Genomic DNA, 19,022 nt, shown 5'->3' with positions numbered 1-19,022 from the left:
CTCCATATAAATACCGCGTAACACATGAAACCCATCGCACATCGTGTGAATAAAGAATACACATAAAACTCAAACACGGTCTTATATTACCAATTTACTTAGACATCTCGAGATATTCTGGTAATAGATACATCCTACTGCCTCACAGAGATGGAGATGAAAATCGGGTGTCAAAATATACTGGCAATGTACTACAATCATGTCTCGCACGATCTCATTTATAAAGATTCAGAACGCATTTCCTGAATGAATACAATTTGACGACGAATGCGTTTCTGTATTCGCAATTTCAATGAGCGCTTGCTCGCTTGATTCGATGTTAATATCGCTATATTTTGGGAATCGGTGGAACGGCTTTGGTTATTACGTATTATTTTTCAATCTTCTTTTGGTTTTTTTAGCTTATGCGATCAATTTCATTCGCCATAAAAAAATTAAATCAGCTTTCACGTATCTAGCACACAACCCTGTTGTGACAGGCAGGCGTAGAGGGTAGGGTTCAGACACTCCGTTCCCTACTTTCTGCCAAAGTCTGGAGGCATTGGGTGTCCAGTATCGGAACTCAATGCCAAGCTTTGCCTCGACACCAGAGCAGAGAAGAAATTAAAATATAGATTTAAATAAATATTTAATTTCCTCGAGTGGGGATCGAACCCACATACAGTCGATTTGACAGTCACACTTTGTGGGACCTGCACCACGACTGGCGCATATATCAATCAGTATCAAGTAATAAATAAGTATTAAATATATCAGTATCAAGTAATAAATAAGTAATAAATATATCTATATAAAGTAATAAATAACAATATTTAATTCATAAACTCACATGAATCCAAATTATAAATTATATCTAAACGTAACCCCACAACAAATTGGCAAAGGGAATCGCAAAGTTATACAAAAGCCGTTCCTGTTACAGAATGGAGTGGATGACATACACTCATCGGATTAATGTCCATATTAGGCATGCATCAAAGAGCTCTACAGTATTGTGAAGTGCCCTCCTATGGTAGAACTCCGAACAATACGGCTAAATTATAAGCAATCGCTACCTTTGAGAACATCTTGACCTATTTCTGCTTATATTAAATTAAATTCGTTTGCTATACGTATAGAAATAATCAAATTCAACAAAATTAGTACCAATACAGTTTTATATGGAGAATTCTAATGAAGAATAATAGTGGGTTAATAACATAGACTAATAAAGTAGTTCATTATAAAATTATAGTATAGATCAGAAGGATAAATGATCGAGCCATTAATCTGCAGAATAAACAATTACATAGAAGAACCTCTATTTGTTCTCATTAATTATCTATAAAGTCCACTGTATTTATCTGTGATTGACAACATGCTTTAAAAGTCTTTCTTATATATTACGCTTCATATTAAATGTTTTTAATAGTTTTCTCCCGTATCTTCTGCGTATATGCAGAATCCAGAGAGAATACAGTGTTAAAACATTTCGCATATTAGGAGATGCCATAGAACGCTACGTTGTGACAACCTGATCCACAACGAATAATAATATTTTATTTTTTATTAAATTAAAGTTATTCCACACTAAGGAAAGAAAAATATTTTTTAAGACGCAATTTGAACGAAGGAACGACGGAAGCCGTCCAAACGCTCTGACCATGTGTTCTCTAGACAGTTTCCAAAAGCGCGGGTTTAAATCCTACTATATTGAAATTGCTAAAAGTATTATTTGACATATTTATACGTAGTACATCATATATTATATTTCTCTATACAAATTATTAATTTTATTTCATTTAAGATTACTAAATTATCATTTTAATACCATTTTAATATATTTTAATATCGTATATACTAATAATAACACATGTGGAACATATCGTATCGTGAGTGTTAAATGTATTCTACATATTACTTATAATACCCGCACGCAAGAATAAAATCAATTGAAAAGTACACAGTCCAACATTAAAATGGCGCAAGCTAATTCTTTAAGGCAAGAAGTAATAAAAGAACTAGAATTTTTACAATTAATGGGAGAAAAAATATTTCTATATCCATTTGTAGATACAACGAAATTAAAAACAATTGGATACACTATTACTCATATGCTGGTTCTTTGTACTGCTTTTCAACTAACCTTAACTCTTCTATCCAATGGTACTGATTGGTTGGAAATTATCAATGTTGCTCCTAATTTAGGAGTAGTTCTAATGACTACTATAAAATATATGAAAATTTATTCCAATAGACAGTTTTATCATAAAATATTTAACCACTACCGCAATGACATGTGGGGCATTGTTGACATCAGTTCTGGGGAACAGCAGAAGATTATCAAGACGTACAAGAAGATATCTATGTTCATTAATCGATTTTTGCTTTACTACTCTATCCCTCTAATCCTAATTGTGAATTCCTTTCCATACTTAGTAATGGTGTATGAAAGTCAAGTTAATGGATCTAATGAATATTTGTATCCATTCGATGGTTGGTATCCATTTGACAAGGTGAAATGGTACGCCGCTGTTTATATATGGGAAAGTTGTATGACAGCTGTTGTTGTTTGTGTATTCGGATTTTCAAATATGTTACATGGTTCCCTTATGATATTTATTTGCATGGAATTGAAAATTATTGGCAATAGACTGGAGAATCTTATAAATGATGAAGATGCAAATGCCATATTTGAAGATAATGGCGTACAAATTGTTCACCGTAAAATTCTTGCAAATTTGAAGATGTTGATAGCTAAACATAATTTTTTAACTAAGTAAGTAATGATATAAAATATAAATATAAAATTAAGTTATATAAGAATAATAACAATAACAGTAAACTTAAACTTTTACAGAACATCCGCAAAACTTGACGCAGTACTGGGTGACGCAATGCTTCTTAACTATTCCCTCGGGGCCATATTCATTTGCTTAACAGCTTTCACATTCACTGTACTAAGATTGAACAAATTAACTTATAATAATAATGCTTTTATTTTCCACTATTAAATTATAATTTTATTAATGGCTGAAATACAACTTTTTTTTACTTTATTATAAGATAAATTCAAATGGATGTTCTACTTTTAGGTCGTGGATAACCTTTACAAATCGATACGATACTTTTTTATGTTCACTGCTTTACTTGTCGAAATATTTAATCAATGTCTATTTGGACAGATATTAAGTGATCACGTGAGTACCAAGTTTTATTATACACTGTACAATGTACATACATATTGTAACTGAACGCCGCCATTTGTCTTGGTACCATAGCGGGGAATCATTTCCCCGTCATTTCAAATAGTAGATATTTCATTTCTACAAACGGGAATCGAACTCACAACCCGTAGCGTTTACAATCACACGCTTATGCCCTGCGACGCGAGTGACCTCAAACTTCATTTATTAAATAATTGGAACTCAAATTAAAAAGAAAGTGATTTTATAAAATATTTATATTTTATTTCCAAATTAAACGAGGTTACAAATAGAGATTATTATATGGTAAATATTACTGAAAATTAAATTTCTACATTTTTACAGAGTGTTAATCTGACAAAATCCATATACTACAGTAACTGGCCGTGCGCAACACCTGAAGTAAAAAAAATAATGCTAATGCTTATGGTGAGGACACAGAAACCATTTCAGCTCACTGCTAGAGGATATCTCACAATGAATATGTATACATTTAGCAGCGTAAGATTTCTTTAATAACGTTATTTATTCAATAAATTGATGTGATGTGAATGAGCCTCATTCTGTTAGATCGGCAAATCTTTAAATTGAAGAAATCTATCTATAATTCTATATCCATCTCTAAATCTTGATTGAGAAAAGTGGAGAACTAAGAGCACAACCTGGATTTTGTCTTATAAAGTATGAAATATTTATTGTAGAGGTACTATATAAATAGCGAAATACATCTAACAATCGTAAGCTTAGTGTAGGTTTTTTTTAAATATCTTTAACATTACGTTTATTGTTTATACGTATAGGTTTGGATTCACGTTTACGAATCTAATAGCAAAATAATCAAGTAAAACTACTAAAATATTTTTAAATATACTATCAAAGCTTATATAATGCTACTATTAGGCATCTCTAGTTAGGTTAGCAGCTTTGTAAGACAAAACTTAATGGAAATTTGCCCCAAAACTTTCACTAAATTTATTTTATGATTTAGTTATTAATTGTTCTATAACATAAAGTTAAAAGTTACAAGACTAATATTACAAAGAATTAAATGATCCTACGATTAATAATCTTAATTCCTCAAAATTCTTACGATTAATTTAATATTTTCCAATAATAAACAGCCTAATTTTAGCTCTTTTTTTTCTTTTCAGATTTGTAGTACATCTTATCGATGTTTTAACCTGCTAAGAACCATTTATTTGTAAATAATCAAAATTCTCTATTAGTATCTAATTTAATATACAGGGTGAGTCATATTGAACTTTCCGGTTTTGGAAGGACGTTGCACGAAGAAGGGAAGGAGTAGAAGGGTGGGGATGGTGTCATTAGACGCGCCATGACATGCAGTTTTAGTGTGAGCAATGGCTTGGTCGGGACAACATCGTGCGTTCGTAGTTGAAGAGTTTATTAAAAATGGCGGCTCCGTGATCACAACACAGCGTGCGTTCCGTTTACATTTTGCTATTGGTCGACGTGATCCCATTCCCACTGGACCAACAATCAGAAATTGGGTATCAAATTTTAGAGCAACATCATCAGCATTAAAAACAAGACCACAAGGCCGAATTAGGACGTCAACGTCAGCGGAAAACGAAAAACCTCGGCGTTCTGTTCGGAAACATGCCGCTTCACTAGGATTATCTTTCAGTAGTGTCCGCAGAATACTGCATAGAGACCTTAAATTTCACCCATACAAGATTCAGGTAGTGCAAGAATTAACAGTTAGAGACTTAGACACACGAACAAATTTATGCCGCGACATTCAGCAGATCCCCCGCACTGCTGTTTTGATCTTCAGTGATGAGGCACATTTTCACCTCGCCGGAACTGTCAACAAACAGAATTTTCGATACTGGGCTGAGAATAACCCACGAAACCTACACGAACGACCACTTCACAGCCCTCGAGTGACAGTGTGGTGCGCTATTGCAGAGTTTGGTGTGTGGGGTCCCTATTTTTTTGAAGAAGATGGTCAAGTCGTCACAGTTACCTCTGTTCGGTATTGCGACATGCTTGAAACTTTTCTGAAACCGAAATTGGAGGAATTAACGCAGAATCATGACAACGATAACATCTGGTTCCAACAAGATGGTGCTACAGCCCATACATCCAGGCGTTCAATGGAAATCCTGCGACAAATGTTTCCCGGTCATCTCATTTCTTTGCGAGGTGACGTTGGGTGGCCGCCGAGATCACCTGATTTAACCCCCTGCGATTTCTTTCTCTGGGGTATGTTCTTTGGGGTTTTGGGGTATGTTCTGTATGTAACAGTAAGTAATATTATGCACAATTATGACTTGCCACAATATTATCAAACAAAATTGAATGAAACTTAATTTTAGTAAATTATATATTTTTCCAAGTAGCTAAAACGTGAAGTTATGTACTTATAAAAAAACTAAGGACTTTTGACTTGTTCGAACTTACCTCACAAAAATTGAAAAGAATAAATTTACAAAAATTACCCTATGCATATGGAAACTGAAAGAGCTGAGTCTAACAATGGCTTTATTGAAGCCATTTCGCACTGATGCCGCACGCCAAGATACATTCATTTTATATCTCGAAATCATATTGAGAGAATACTTATTATGTGCCTTTAGCTTTGTTTCAAATTGTTAGTGGATTTACTTTTTACTCAATAACTATGTAAAAGCTATGTAAAACATTTAAAACTTTAAAACCAATGTAAAATGTTTTGAGTAATGAGAATTTTAAAGTCAAATTAAAGTCAGCCAAACATTTACTTATTGCATTTGAGCTACGATAACCAAATAATTAATATTATAATAAAATTCTCATTGTTTAAATACACACCTTAAATAAATTATTCAATTCTCACCAATTAATTTCCTTATCGAACCACAAGAACATAACTAAAAAGATTTATTTAAAGTGTGTACCTACGCTATACCTATACCTATAGTACCTACGTACTTTATCAAAATTTATTATCACGACAAGGGAACACGTGTATCTTTAATTATTATTTGTAATTTCTAATACGCTATTAATAAAAATATTGATATCATCACGACTTTGTGTGTTTTATTACATTTTTTCATTTATAAACCACTGAAGGAGCAGCTATCGTTAGTCTTTGGACCCAACAGTAAGAAATATGGGACCAAAGCATCTAATAATACTTTTGTTATTAGTTGCACCTCTTGGGCTGTTGGCTCAAAAAGCAGGCCCAGGTTAATATAGTAAAAATATAAAAAATATTTATTATTTTCGAAACATATTAAAAATTTTAATTTATATATTTTTTTGTTACAGACGATGACGATGACAACGGATCAACCACGGCGACGGCCTCTGCAAGTGGTAACATATTTTTATACATATAATAATTTACTAATTATTGCAGCCCTGAACATTTTAATGCATTAGGATAAATGATAACTAAGTTTTAAATTATTTCTGTATGATCTGGTTTTAATATTTCTATAATTAACCATCTAAAAAAAATGTATTGTTTAAATATATCGTAGAACTATTAATACAGGACGTTAAACGACAAAAAGTTACGGTTTTTAAAACAACATATCCTCATCTTGTTTTGTGATTGAACTTTAATTTGTTGCTAATTTTTTTTTCTATCTTGTAGCTAAAACCAAAGGCAAAGGTTCTAGTGAAGCAGATGCTGACGCGAGTGGTAATTATTGTAATACTTATATTTTAACATATTTTTTACTTATTTAGAATTTTTACTTATTCCACCTACAGATTTATAAAAAAAATAAAGAACTATTTATTAAAAATGTTAATAATTTTAGCTTTGATCGACGACGACGGCGATAGTGAAGCTGATGCTGATGCAAGTGGTAAGTTTTATTGGACCCATAAAATTTAGTAACTAAAATTTAGTAATTTTATGTTTTTAAGATAAAAGCAAAGGTAAATAAGTCAGTGAGGAATCAAATACTGCTGATGTTGCTTCCAGCACGGTAATCACACATCATCAAAACGTATGAAACAAATTAAACGTCTTATCAAACTTTTAGTAACTTTTATAAAATTTAGCTTCAACAGATGATGACGATGATGACGGCAGTAGAGACGCTGAAGCTGATGCTGACGCGAGCGGTAAGATTCTTATACTATCTAATCTATTTAAACAAACAAACGTGAAAAAAGGTAATGAACTAATTTACCGTTTAATAAAATTATATATCAAAATAATTACCTTTCTTCTAGCTTCGAAAGGAGGTAAAGGGTCAGCTGAAGCTAGTGCCAGCGCAAGTGGTAAGTGGTTTTTGTTATTTTAATTAATATTGTAACATTTTGTTATCTATTTTATCTATATTTTCTATACAGTTCTATGTTATTGTCTTTTCTAAGCTAAAAACAAAGGCAAAGGTTCCAGTGAAGCAGATGCTGATGCGAGTGGTAATATTTTTAATGTTTATTTCTTAATTTAAAAAAAAAACAGCTTCACGCTGTATCCCGCACACAGCAGACTAGACAGAGGGAACCTAGTGTTAAGACACTTCGTTCCCCACTTTTTGCCGAATTATGGAGGCATTGCGTGTTGAGTGGCAGAACTCAACGCCACGCGAACGACACCAGAGCGAAGAAATGGTAGTATAAACATATAAAAATTTCAGTCCTTCGAGTGGGGATCGAACCCACAACCGTCGCGTTACAGTCACCTCCTTGTGCCGCTGCGCCACAACGGCCTCATTACGACAGTCGGCATATTTCTTAATTAGGGTTGAAGTAATACACAAATCCTTTTCACTGAACATTTCAAGTCAAATTATTCAATCAACACATTAAAAAGTCAATTAAAAAAAATATATTCAATCAACAGCCTCAAATACTGACGACGATGACGACGACGATGATAGCGACAGTGAAGCTGAGGCTGCTGCTACTGGTAAAAACTATAGTAAATTCTTCTATTTACACAATAATAATATTTTTTTCTGTATGTCCAAAGCTAACGACTATGAGCTAACTAATTAACCTCATTGTAGCTTCAAAAGGAGGTAAAGGCTCAGCTGAAGCTAGCGCCAGCGCAAGTGGTACGTTAATAAACTATTTCAATTTCAATTATTTTTGCAATATGAGATATTGTTGACATTTTTTCCTATTTAATTTATTTATACATTAAAAACAAAAACTTGATGAAGGTATGGTACTTCTAACTGCTCCTTTTTCTTTTCTAAGCCAAAAATAAAGGCAAAGGTTCCAGTGCAGCAGATGCTGATGCAAGTGGTAATTGTTGTAAAATTGATTTCTTAATTTAAATTAATAAAGAATACTTAGATACCTACTTCAATTTATTTATAATTGTCATTTCCATCAAATGCTTCATTAAAATTACATTCATTATAATTACTAAACTTAAAAATAATTTACAGCCTCAAATGATGACGATGATGACGACGATGATGATAGTGACAGTGAAGCTGAGGCTGCTGCTAATGGTAATATTTATAGAAAAATCTTTTATTTATAAAATAACCATCATTTGAATTTTGTACGTTTGTCCAAAACAAAGATAACTAGTTAACCTTGTTGTAGCTTCAAAAGGAGGAAAAGGCTCAGCTGAAGCTAGCGCCAGCGCAAGTGGTACGTTAATAAAATATTTCAGTTTCAATTATTTTCGCAATATGAGAGATTATTGATATTTTTTCCTATTTATTTTTTTATACATTAAAAAACGAAAATGGATAAAGGGTATTGTACTTCTAACTGCTTTTTTTTTCTAAGCCAAAAACAAAGGCAAAGGTTCCAGTGAAGCAGATGCCGATGCAAGTGGTAATTGTTGTAATATTTATTTCTTAACTTAAATTAATAAAGAATACTTAGATACTTACTTCAATTTATTTCGTTATAATTGTAAATTCCATCATTTCCACCATTCATTAAAATTCCAATTACAAAACTTTAAAATAATTTACAGCCTCAAATGACGACGATGATGACGACGACGATGACAGCGACAGTGAAGCTGAGGCTGCTGCTACGGGTAAGTCGTGTAGTTGTTTCTTATATTTATAAAAAATAATTAATTTAAATGTTCCCCATCTTTCAAAAGCAAAGAGAACTAACAAGTTGACCATTTTTGTAGCTTCAAAGGGAGCTAAAGGCTCAGCTGACGCTAGCGCCAGTGCGAGTGGTACGTTAATTAACTAATTCAATTCAATTATATTTGCATTGTTGAAACATTTTAGTTAGTTTTCAATTAATTTTGTATTTAATAAAATAGGGAAACGTGATATAAAAATGAATTTGTTTTAATTTAAAATCTTTATTTTTTAAGCCAAAAATAAAGGCAAAGGTTCCAGTGAAGCAGATGCAGATGCAAATGGTAATTATTGTAAAATTTATATTTTAATTTAGATAAATAAAAAATACTTAGATACCTACTTCAATTTATTTCGTTATAATTGTCATTTCCATTAATCATTTAATTAAAATTCCAATTACAAAACTTAAAAATAACTTACAGCCTCAAGTGATGACGATGATGATGATGACGATGAAAGCGACAGTGAAGCTGAGGCCGCTGCGACTGGTAAGATTTGTAGTAACTTCTTATATTTATAAAAAAATAATAACTTTAAATATTCCCCATCTTTCAAAAGCAAAGAGAACTAACAAGTTGACCATTTTTGTAGCTTCAAAGGGAGCTAAAGGCTCAGCTGACGCTAGCGCCAGTGCGAGTGGTACGTCAATTAACTAATTAAATTTAATTATATTTGCATTATTGAAACATTTTAGTTGGGTTTCTTTTAATTTTGTATTTAATAAAATATGGAAACGTGATATAAATATAAATTTGTTTTAATATAATTCTTTTTTTAAGCCAAAAATAAAGGCAAAGGTTCCAGTGAAGCAGATGCTGATGCAAGTGGTAATTGTCAAAACTTTTTGTTAATTTGGTTAAGAGATAGTATTTATATCATTTAAATTTATTACATTTAATCAATGGCAATAACTTATTCAGACTTTGTTTCAATTATAAAAATTATAGCTTCAAATGATGACGACGACGATGACGATGATAGCGATGCTGAAGCTGATGCCGATGCTAGTGGTAAGATTAATGATTTAGATTCAGTGATATTATGGTCTCTAAAATTAGGATACTAGAATAACCACACGAAAAAACTGACTTTAAAAAAATCACCATTTGATAAAAACGTAGAAAATATAACCGAGTAATGGTTCTTGTTTTGGCATCAAAAGGCGGTAAAATAATAACTTTAAATATTCCCCATCTTTCAAAAGCAAAGATAACTAACAATTTGACCATTTTTGTAGCTTCAAAGGGAGCTAAAGGCTCAGCTGACGCTAGCGCCAGTGCGAGTGGTACGTCAATTAACTAATTAAATTTAATTATATTTGCATTATTGAAACATTTTAGTTGGGTTTCTTTTAATTTTGTATTTAATAAAATATGGAAACGTGATATAAATATAAATTTGTTTTAATATAATTCTTTTTTTAAGCCAAAAATAAAGGCAAAGGTTCCAGTGAAGCAGATGCTGATGCAAGTGGTAATTGTCAAAACTTTTTGTTAATTTGGTTAAGAGATAGTATTTATATCATTTAAATTTATTATATTTAATCAATGGCAATAACTTATTCAGACTTTGTTTCAATTATAAAAAATTATAGCTTCAAATGATGACGACGACGATGATGATGATAGCGATGCTGAAGCTGATGCCGATGCTAGTGGTAAGATTAATGATTTAGATTCAGTGATATTATGGTCTCTAAAATTAGCACACTAGAACCACACGAAAAAACTGACTTTAAAAAAATCACCATTTGATAAAGACGTAGAAAATATAACCGAGTAATGGTTCTTGTTTTAGCATCAAAAGGCGGTAAAAGTTCGGCTGAAGCTACCGCAAGTGCAAGAAGTAGGTCAAAATTATACTAACTTTGAATTATTGATTTTTTTTATAATTATTATTTTTACTAACTACTATTAACATTTTTTTTCAGCCAAAAATAAAGGCAAAAGTTCCAGTGAAGTAGATGCTGATGCGAGTGGTAATTTTTGTAATTCCCTCAATTTACTTCTTTCTTCTTCTTCTTCTTCTAATTTAATAGAAAATAATTATTATTATTTTAAACATGAACAAATTTAATCAGACATTTTCATTACAACTTTTAGCCTTAAGTGATGATGATGATGATGATGATGGCGATGATGACGATGACAGTGACGCTGATTCTGGCGCAAGTGGTAAGATTCCAAGAATGTTGTAATTCAATGTAACGATCCATAAATCCTTAATAATTTTCAATATAAGATCTCTTATTATAAATTTATTTAGGTACTTGTAAAGTATTCGATTTCTATATAAAATAAACTTATTGAGTCACCGTGCTTACCGGCTAGAAGCTACAAAACATCTTACACGTCTTAAGTTTCCATTACGAACACTATTTTAACATAGAATATTAATATAACCCGCAACATTTTAGACATCCGTAAAACTGCTAAAACGACTTTAAATTTCGACCTAAAAACAAATAGTTTGACGCAATATGGTACAAGATATTATCAATCTAATTTTCATATTACTGTTAGAAACATGTAATTAAGTTTATTATTTATGTATTTAACAATGAATTGATGTCGTAGCTGAAAACGATGGTCAATCTGCTGAAGCTGAAGCTAGTGCGAGTGGTAAGTTATATAAATAAAAGTTAATACCAATATTTGCAAGAATAACTGTCAGTGTAAATGTATAAATATTTGTAACACGAATAAGGCATATTAAGATATACATTGAGGCCATCGCGGTGCAAAGGTGTGAATGTAACGCGACGGTTGTGGGTTCGATCCCAACTCAAGGAAATAGAATATTTATTTACATTTATATGTTCATTTCTTCGTTCTGGTGTCGAGGCAAAGAGAGGGGTTGAGTTCCACCACTCAACACGCAATGCCTCCAGAATTCGGTGGAAAGTGGGGAATCAACGAAGTGTCTTAACACTAGGTTCCCTCTGCCTAACGAGCTGTGTGTGGGAAACTGATTTATTTATATTTTTTTTTAAGCTTATATAATATGTATATGGTTTGACTGGTAAGAGCATATCACTCTGATGTAAAACACTTAACATTTACAAAAATTTAAGATCCGTAATGGAAGTTTCTACGTTAAAGAATACTCTTTGCGCTCGTGGAATCGTCCTCTTATCTTGTCTTACTGTATCATTGGTTTGAGAGGTACAGAAAAGATTAAATGCTCTGTTTAGAGCACTTACAGACACCTTTTAATAATGATTTAATCAACAATAAACGTAGATCATATTTGGTTTGTAAGACTTATCTTAACAGGTTAGCTTTACGTAGGCAACATTACGAATAGCTTGCTCAAAATAAATGTAATGAGGTAAACAAGGATCCCAATTTATATCCTCACTCTCTCAGAGATTGTTAGTCAAAATATATTTGATCATTCAATTTAAGGCCATAATATTTTCTTTTATGCAGCGAGATCTAAAGGACGCGGAAAATCTTCATCAAGCGCATCAGCGTCAGGTAACAATAATCATCTAAATTCAATGGAAATTGTAAAATTTTATTCTTTGATAATATTATAATATATTACTATCTTACAAAAAAACTATCTTACAGCCCGAGCATCAATAAACAAGGGTTCCAAGTCACCTGGAAAGAGTCCTTCTAAAAATCCTAGTGGACCAGGTAGTGCCCCTGGTGGCTCTAATAGTCCTGGTGGATCTAATAATCCTGGCAGCTCTAACAACCCTGGCTCCAACAGTCCTGGTGGATCTAACAGTCCTGGTGGATCTAACAGTCCTGGAGGTTCTAATAGTCCTAGTGGATCTAACAGTCCTGGAGGATCAAATAGTCCTGGAGGATCAAATAGTCCTGGTGGCTCCAACAACCCTGGCTCTAACAGTCCTGGTGGCTCAAACAGCCCTGGTGGATCTAACAGTCCTGGAGGCTCTAATACTCCTGGTGGATCGAACAGTCCTGGAGGATCAAATAGTCCTGGCGGCTCCAATAACCCTGGCTCTAACAGTCCTGGAGGATCTAACAGTCCTGGAGGATCTAACAGTCCTGGCGGCTCCAACAACCCTGGCTCTAATAGTCCTGGAGGATCTAACAATCCTGGCGGCTCCAACAACCCTGGCTCTAACAGTCCTGGTGGATCTAACAGTCCTGGAGGATCTAACAGTCCTGGCGGCTCCAACAACCCTGGCTCTAATAGTCCTGGAGGATCTAACAGTCCTGGCGGCTCCAACAACCCTGGCTCTAACAGTCCTGGAGGTTCTAACAGTCCTGGAGGATCTAACAGTCCTGGCGGCTCCAACAACCCTGGCTCTAATAGTCCTGGAGGATCTAACAGTCCTGGCGGCTCCAACAACCCTGGCTCTAACAGTCCTGGTGGATCGAATAGTCCTGGAGGATCAAATAGTCCTGGCGGCTCCAACAACCCTGGCTCTAACAGTCCTGGTGGATCTAACAGTCCTGGAGGATCTAACAGTCCTGGCGGCTCCAACAACCCTGGCTCTAATAGTCCTGGAGGATCAAATAGTCCTGGCGGCTCCAATAACCCTGGCTCTAACAGTCCTGGAGGCTCCAATAGTCCCGGCGGCTCCAATAACCCTGGCTCTAATAGTCCTGGAGGATCTAACAGTCCTGGCGGCTCCAGCAACCCTGGCCCTAACAGTCCTGGTGGATCGAACAGTCCTGGAGGATCAAATAGTCCTGGTGGCTCCAATACCCCTGGCTCTAACAGTCCTGGCGGCTCCAATAGTCCCGGCGGCTCAAATAACCCAGGCTCTAACAGTCCTGGAGGATCTAATAGTCCTGGCGGCTCTAACAATCCTGGCTCTAACAGTCCTGGTGGCTCCAATAACCCTGGCTCTAATAGTCCTGGAGGATCAAATAGTCCTGGCGGCTCTAACAGCCCTGGTGGTTCCAATAACCCTGGCTCCAATAGTCCCGGTGGCTCCAATAACCCTGGTGCTAACAGTCCTGGCGGATCTAACAGTCCTGGCGGCTCAAACAACCCTGGCTCTACCAGTCCTGGTGAATCGAACAGTCCTGGAGGATCAAATAGTCCTGGTGGCCCCAATACCCCTGGCTCTAACAGTCCTGGCGGCTCCAATAGTCCCGGCGGCTCCAATAACCCAGGCTCTAACAGTCCTGGGGGATCTAATAGTCCTGGCGGCTCTAACAATCCTGGCTCTAACAGTCCTGGTGGCTCCAATAACCCTGGCTCTAATAGTCCTGGAGGATCAAATAGTCCTGGCGGCTCTAACAGCCCTGGTGGTTCCAATAACCCTGGCTCCAATAGTCCCGGCGGCTCCAATAACCCTGGTGCTAACAGTCCTGGCGGATCTAACAGTCCTGGCGGCTCAAACAACCCTGGCTCTACCAGTCCTGGTGAATCGAACAGTCCTGGAGGATCAAATAGTCCTGGTGGCCCCAATACCCCTGGCTCTAACAGTCCTGGCGGCTCCAATAGTCCCGGCGGCTCCAATAACCCAGGCTCTAACAGTCCTGGGGGATCTAATAGTCCTGGCGGCTCTAACAGCCCTGGCTCCAATAGTCCTGGCGGCTCTAACAGCCCTGGTGGCTCCAATAACCCTGGATCTAACAGTCCTGGAGGATCAAATAGTCCTGGCGGCTCTAACAGCCCTGGTGGTTCCAATAATCCTGGCTCCAATAGTCCTGGAGGCTCCAATAGTCCCGGCGGCTCCAATAACCCTGGCTCTAATAGTCCTGAAGGATCTAACACTCCTGGCGGCTCCAGCAACCCTGGCTCTAACAGTCCTGGTGGATCGAACAGTCCTGGAGGATCAAATAGTCCTGGTGGCTCCAATACCCCTGGCTCTAACAGTCCTGGTGGCTCCAATAGTCCCGGCGGCTCAAATAACCCAGGCTCTAACAATCCTGGAGGATCTAATAGTCCTGGCGGCTCTAACAGCCCTGGTGGTTCCAATAACCCTGGCTCCAATAGTCCCGGCGGCTCCAATAACCCAGGCTCTAACAGTCCTGGAGAATCAAATAGTCCTGGCGGCTCTAATAATCCTGGAAGCTCTCCTAGTAATCCAAGTGGACCAAACAGTAATCCTAATAAGCCTGGACATAAAGGTCTTCCAGGTAGACCAGGAAAACCAGGCCGACCGGGAAGACCAGGCAAACCAGGAAAACCTGGAAAGCCTGGTACCCCAGGAAGCCCTGGTGGCTCGAACAATCCCGGAGGATCTAATAATCCTGGTGGCTCTAACAGTCCTGGTGGCTCTAACACACCTGGTGGCTCCAATAGTCCTGGCTCTAACAGTCCTGGAGGATCTAACAGTCCTGGTAGCTCCAACAACCCTGGCTCTAACAGTCCTGGAGGATCAAATAGTCCTGGCGGCTCCAATACCCCTGGCTCTAACAGTCCTGGCGGCTCCAATAGTCCTGGTGGCTCTAACAGCCCTGGTGGTTCCAATAACCCTGGCTCCAATAGTCCTGGCGGCTCTAACAGCCCTGGTGGATCTAACAGTCCTGGAGGTTCTAATAGTCCTGGTGGCTCCAATAGTCCTGGTGGCTCCAATAATCCTGGTGGCTCTAACAGCCCTGGTGGTTCCAATAACCCTGGCTCCAATAGTCCTGGTGGCTCTAACAGCCCTGGTGGCGCCAATAACCCTGGCTCCAATAGTCCTGGAGGCTCTAACAGTCCTGGTGGATCTACTAGTCCCGGTGGCTCCAATAATCCTGGCTCGAATAGTCCTGGCGGCTCCAATAACCCCGGCTCTAACAATCCTGGTGGCTCCAATAGTCCTGGCTCTAACAGTCCTGGTGGATCGAACAGTCCTGGAGGATCAAACAGTCCTGGCGGCTCCAATAACCCTGGCTCTAACAGTCCTGGCGGCTCCAATAACCCCGGCTCTAACACACCTGGTGGCTCCAATAGTCCTGGCTCTAACAGTCCTGGAGGATCTAACAGTCCTGGTAGCTCCAACAACCCTGGCTCTAACAGTCCTGGAGGATCAAATAGTCCTGGCGGCTCCAATACCCCTGGCTCTAACAGTCCTGGCGGCTCCAATAGTCCTGGTGGCTCTTACAGCCCTGGTGGTTCCAATAACCCTGGCTCCAATAGTCCTGGCGGCTCTAACAGCCCTGGTGGATCTAACAGTCCTGGAGGTTCTAATAGTCCTGGTGGCTCCAATAGTCCTGGTGGCTCCAATAGTCCTGGTGGCTCCAATAATCCTGGTGGCTCTAACAGCCCTGGTGGTTCCAATAACCCTGGCTCCAATAGTCCTGGTGGCTCTAACAGCCCTGGTGGCGCCAATAACCCTGGCTCCAATAGTCCTGGAGGCTCTAACAGTCCTGGTGGATCTACTAGTCCCGGTGGCTCCAATAATCCTGGCTCGAACAGTCCTGGCGGCTCCAATAACCCCGGCTCTAACAATCCTGGTGGCTCCAATAGTCCTGGCTCTAACAGTCCTGGTGGATCGAACAGTCCTGGAGGATCAAACAGTCCTGGCGGCTCCAATAACCCTGGCTCTAACAGTCCTGGAGGATCTAACAGTCCTGGCGGCTCCAACAACCCTGGCTCTAATAGTCCTGGAGGATCTAACAGTCCTGGCGGCTCCAACAACTCTGGCTCTAACAGTCCTGGAGGATCAAATAGTCCTGGCGGCTCCAATAGCCCTGGCTCTAACAGTCCTGGAGGCTCCAATAGTCCCGGCGGCTCCAATAATCCTGGTGGCTCTAACAGCCCTGGTGGTTCCAATAACCCTGGCTCCAATAGTCCTGGCAGCTCTAACAGCCCTGGTGGCGCCAATAACCCTGGCTCCAATAGTCCTGGAGGCTCTAACAGTCCTGGTGGATCTAACAGTCCTGGAGGATCAAATAGTCCTGGTGGCTCCAATAACCCTGGCTCCAATAGTCCTGGCGGCTCTAACAGCCCTGGTGGCGCCAATAACCCTGGCTCCAATAGTCCTGGAGGCTCTAACAGTCCTGGTGGATCTAACAGTCCTGGAGGATCAAATACTCCTGGTGGCTCCAATAGTCCTGGTGGCTCTAATAGCCCTGGTGGTTCCAATAACCCTGGCTCCAATAGTCCTGGAGCCTCTAATAGTCCCGGTGGTTCAAACAGTCCTGGAGGCTCGAACAGTCCTGGTGGCTCTAATGGCCCTGGTAGTAAAGAATGTAAGCCTATTATCGTATACCGTCCTGCACCGCGAAGGAATAAAAATAGAGGCTATGTCTTAGTGCCGGAACTCAGTATTACGGAAACTAAAGGAAAAGGTAAATAAATAATTAACAATTATTTGTACATGTCATGTCAGGTTTTGCTTAATGTTTCTGTTAATACTAATAGCTTAATTAAATTCAAACTTGATTTATGACAAATACATGTTAGGATGTTAAAAGTATAAAAATTATCACTTACAGGAGGCCAGCGCCGAGACGATGACGATGAGTATTCGGGCTACAGATCTCGTGCAGGATTGTGTCCATGCCCACCCAAAAGTAAATGATTTTTGCATTCATATTATATCTGTTTATAGAAAATGATATTTACGGATACAATTAAAAGTACAATTTGACTTGGTACCAGAGCGAAGAAATTAAAATATTAATAAATAAGTAATCGGTATGGGAATCGAACCCACGACTAACGTGTTAGTCACTTAATTGTGCCCCTGTGCCATCACGGCCGGAATCTTTGTTAGGAAAATATAGAAAAATATAACATTATTTTGTATTTATTATGTACATAAATGAAGGGTTGCATTCTATATAGAGAAATTAATGAGATTGCCGTGCATTTTCTAAATATATTTACTTCACAAATTAAAATATTATATTTAACTTATTATATTATCATATTTAACTTTTTTATCTTTTATCTGTTTCAGGTCAACGATATGATTTCATAATTTAGATTTACGCGAAATATTATTAATATTTCATCGACTTTGGCAAGAAACTGGAATTCGCAAAATATTATAAAAAAATTACATATATATATTTATGTATTCTAATATTGGTTGTTCATTTAATATATTATAATTAGCAAGCTGAGCGTTGTGTTTTATTTTATTATACATTTCTTATATGTTTATTTGATCATGGACATTAAGGAAATAAAGATTGAAAAAAGATAAAAAAAACTATATATATTTTCACAAACCTAAACAAAAACAAAAATTTAAAAAATATATTTCAGTCACTACTAAATAAAGAAGTTTTCAATAAAATTAAAAAATATTGATAAATAATGTATTTATTAAGATATATTACTATTTGACTTATAACTGCAGGTATCTGTTTTTGTGATGAAACTTATTTTTAAGAATGATACATTATGTAGATTATCACTGCAATCACCTTTAAATAAATTTATGGTAACCTCTCAGTCTGCCACAACTGCAGGGTTGCCTAGTTTAAGCAGCTCACTTGATGTTAATAATTTGCACTCATAAGTTTTTTTAGTGAATTATATATCAAATTAAAGCTTTTTTTTTCTCAACACTATAACATATGGGTGACTGGAAAATAACTACCGCAAGTAAAGGATGCAAAAATATATACCGCAATCTTTGAAATATTTTATTCCGGTTCCGTTTGACTATGAGAATATACATTTGTAAGCATTTATCTAATTAGATAATTTAGTCGTTTTAAAATGATAATCAACCTATTAAAATCTATTATTTTTGGAGTCTAAGTCTAAGTTTTAATTTTTTCGTGTGTTTTTGCTTTCGTTCGAGTTATCTGTTTCTTATTTTTTTCTCAGCTGACACTAACTTTAAATGTATTCACAAAATATATGAGATTTTCAATAAACAATTAATTGTTTACTTTTAGATTAAATGTTCTTATAA

At 36.9% G+C, this 19,022-nt stretch overlaps 3 protein-coding genes and 2 long non-coding RNA genes across 5 annotated transcripts; all 5 read left to right on the top strand.

Annotated features, from left to right (window-relative positions):
* The first annotated feature begins 1,947 nt into the window (after positions 1-1,947).
* LOC146528683 (odorant receptor 4-like) lies at positions 1,948-4,390 on the top strand. Its single transcript, XM_085202962.1, has 5 exons — positions 1,948-2,758; positions 2,840-2,936; positions 3,075-3,179; positions 3,531-3,686; positions 4,337-4,390. The coding sequence occupies exons 1-5, from the start codon at positions 1,959-1,961 to the stop codon at positions 4,388-4,390; spliced, it is 1,212 nt and encodes a 403-aa protein (XP_085059088.1). The 5' UTR covers positions 1,948-1,958.
* Positions 4,391-6,271: 1,881 nt separating this feature from the next.
* On the top strand, positions 6,272-6,890 carry LOC146528682 (uncharacterized). The gene is made up of 3 exons (XR_014879075.1): positions 6,272-6,382; positions 6,465-6,512; positions 6,796-6,890. It is a non-coding gene; the product is annotated as an uncharacterized LOC146528682 (long non-coding RNA).
* A 58-nt stretch (positions 6,891-6,948) lies between these two features.
* On the top strand, positions 6,949-10,292 carry LOC146528680 (uncharacterized). The gene is made up of 14 exons (XM_085202848.1): positions 6,949-7,012; positions 7,212-7,274; positions 7,386-7,433; positions 7,530-7,577; positions 8,002-8,067; positions 8,168-8,215; positions 8,907-8,954; positions 9,100-9,165; positions 9,268-9,315; positions 9,460-9,507; positions 9,649-9,714; positions 9,818-9,865; positions 10,006-10,053; positions 10,174-10,292. Exons 1-14 carry the CDS (start codon positions 6,949-6,951, stop codon positions 10,290-10,292), a joined length of 828 nt encoding a protein of 275 aa, XP_085058974.1.
* LOC146528681 (uncharacterized) lies at positions 8,383-8,768 on the top strand. Its single transcript, XR_014879090.1, has 3 exons — positions 8,383-8,408; positions 8,555-8,620; positions 8,718-8,768. It is a non-coding gene; the product is annotated as an uncharacterized LOC146528681 (long non-coding RNA).
* Positions 10,293-10,363: 71 nt separating the features above from the next.
* Positions 10,364-18,219, top strand: LOC146528679 (uncharacterized). The gene is made up of 11 exons (XM_085202847.1): positions 10,364-10,511; positions 10,652-10,699; positions 10,821-10,883; positions 11,024-11,071; positions 11,157-11,204; positions 11,329-11,400; positions 11,803-11,847; positions 12,658-12,705; positions 12,802-17,439; positions 17,587-17,664; positions 18,054-18,219. Exons 1-11 carry the CDS (start codon positions 10,364-10,366, stop codon positions 18,077-18,079), a joined length of 5,262 nt encoding a protein of 1,753 aa, XP_085058973.1. The 3' UTR covers positions 18,080-18,219.
* The last annotated feature ends 803 nt before the right edge of the window (positions 18,220-19,022 follow it).

Source organism: Heliconius melpomene, chromosome 19 (assembly GCF_056956725.1).
Source record: "Heliconius melpomene rosina isolate 202511_hmr_F chromosome 19, ASM5695672v1, whole genome shotgun sequence".
NCBI lineage: Eukaryota > Metazoa > Arthropoda > Insecta > Lepidoptera > Nymphalidae > Heliconius > Heliconius melpomene.
The sequence above is the reverse complement of the archived record's forward strand: the minus strand, read 5'-3'. Positions and strand labels throughout refer to the sequence as shown.

Excerpts from the sequence above, each read along its gene's own strand:
- LOC146528680 (XM_085202848.1), top strand. The coding sequence starts at position 6,949 with ATGTTAATAATTTTAGCTTTGATCGACGACGACGGCGATAGTGAAGCT. Across the intron at positions 7,275-7,385 it reads AGCTGATGCTGACGCGAGCG|CTTCGAAAGGAGGTAAAGGG; the intron begins GTAAGATTCTTA and ends CCTTTCTTCTAG. Across the intron at positions 8,216-8,906 it reads AGCTAGCGCCAGCGCAAGTG|CCAAAAACAAAGGCAAAGGT; the intron begins GTACGTTAATAA and ends TTTTTTTCTAAG.
- LOC146528679 (XM_085202847.1), top strand. The coding sequence starts at position 10,364 with ATGGTTCTTGTTTTGGCATCAAAAGGCGGTAAAATAATAACTTTAAAT. Across the intron at positions 10,512-10,651 it reads CGCTAGCGCCAGTGCGAGTG|CCAAAAATAAAGGCAAAGGT; the intron begins GTACGTCAATTA and ends TCTTTTTTTAAG. Across the intron at positions 17,665-18,053 it reads GTGTCCATGCCCACCCAAAA|GTCAACGATATGATTTCATA; the intron begins GTAAATGATTTT and ends TATCTGTTTCAG.
- LOC146528683 (XM_085202962.1), top strand. The coding sequence starts at position 1,959 with ATGGCGCAAGCTAATTCTTTAAGGCAAGAAGTAATAAAAGAACTAGAA. Across the intron at positions 2,759-2,839 it reads AAACATAATTTTTTAACTAA|AACATCCGCAAAACTTGACG; the intron begins GTAAGTAATGAT and ends AAACTTTTACAG. Across the intron at positions 3,687-4,336 it reads ATATGTATACATTTAGCAGC|ATTTGTAGTACATCTTATCG; the intron begins GTAAGATTTCTT and ends TTTTCTTTTCAG.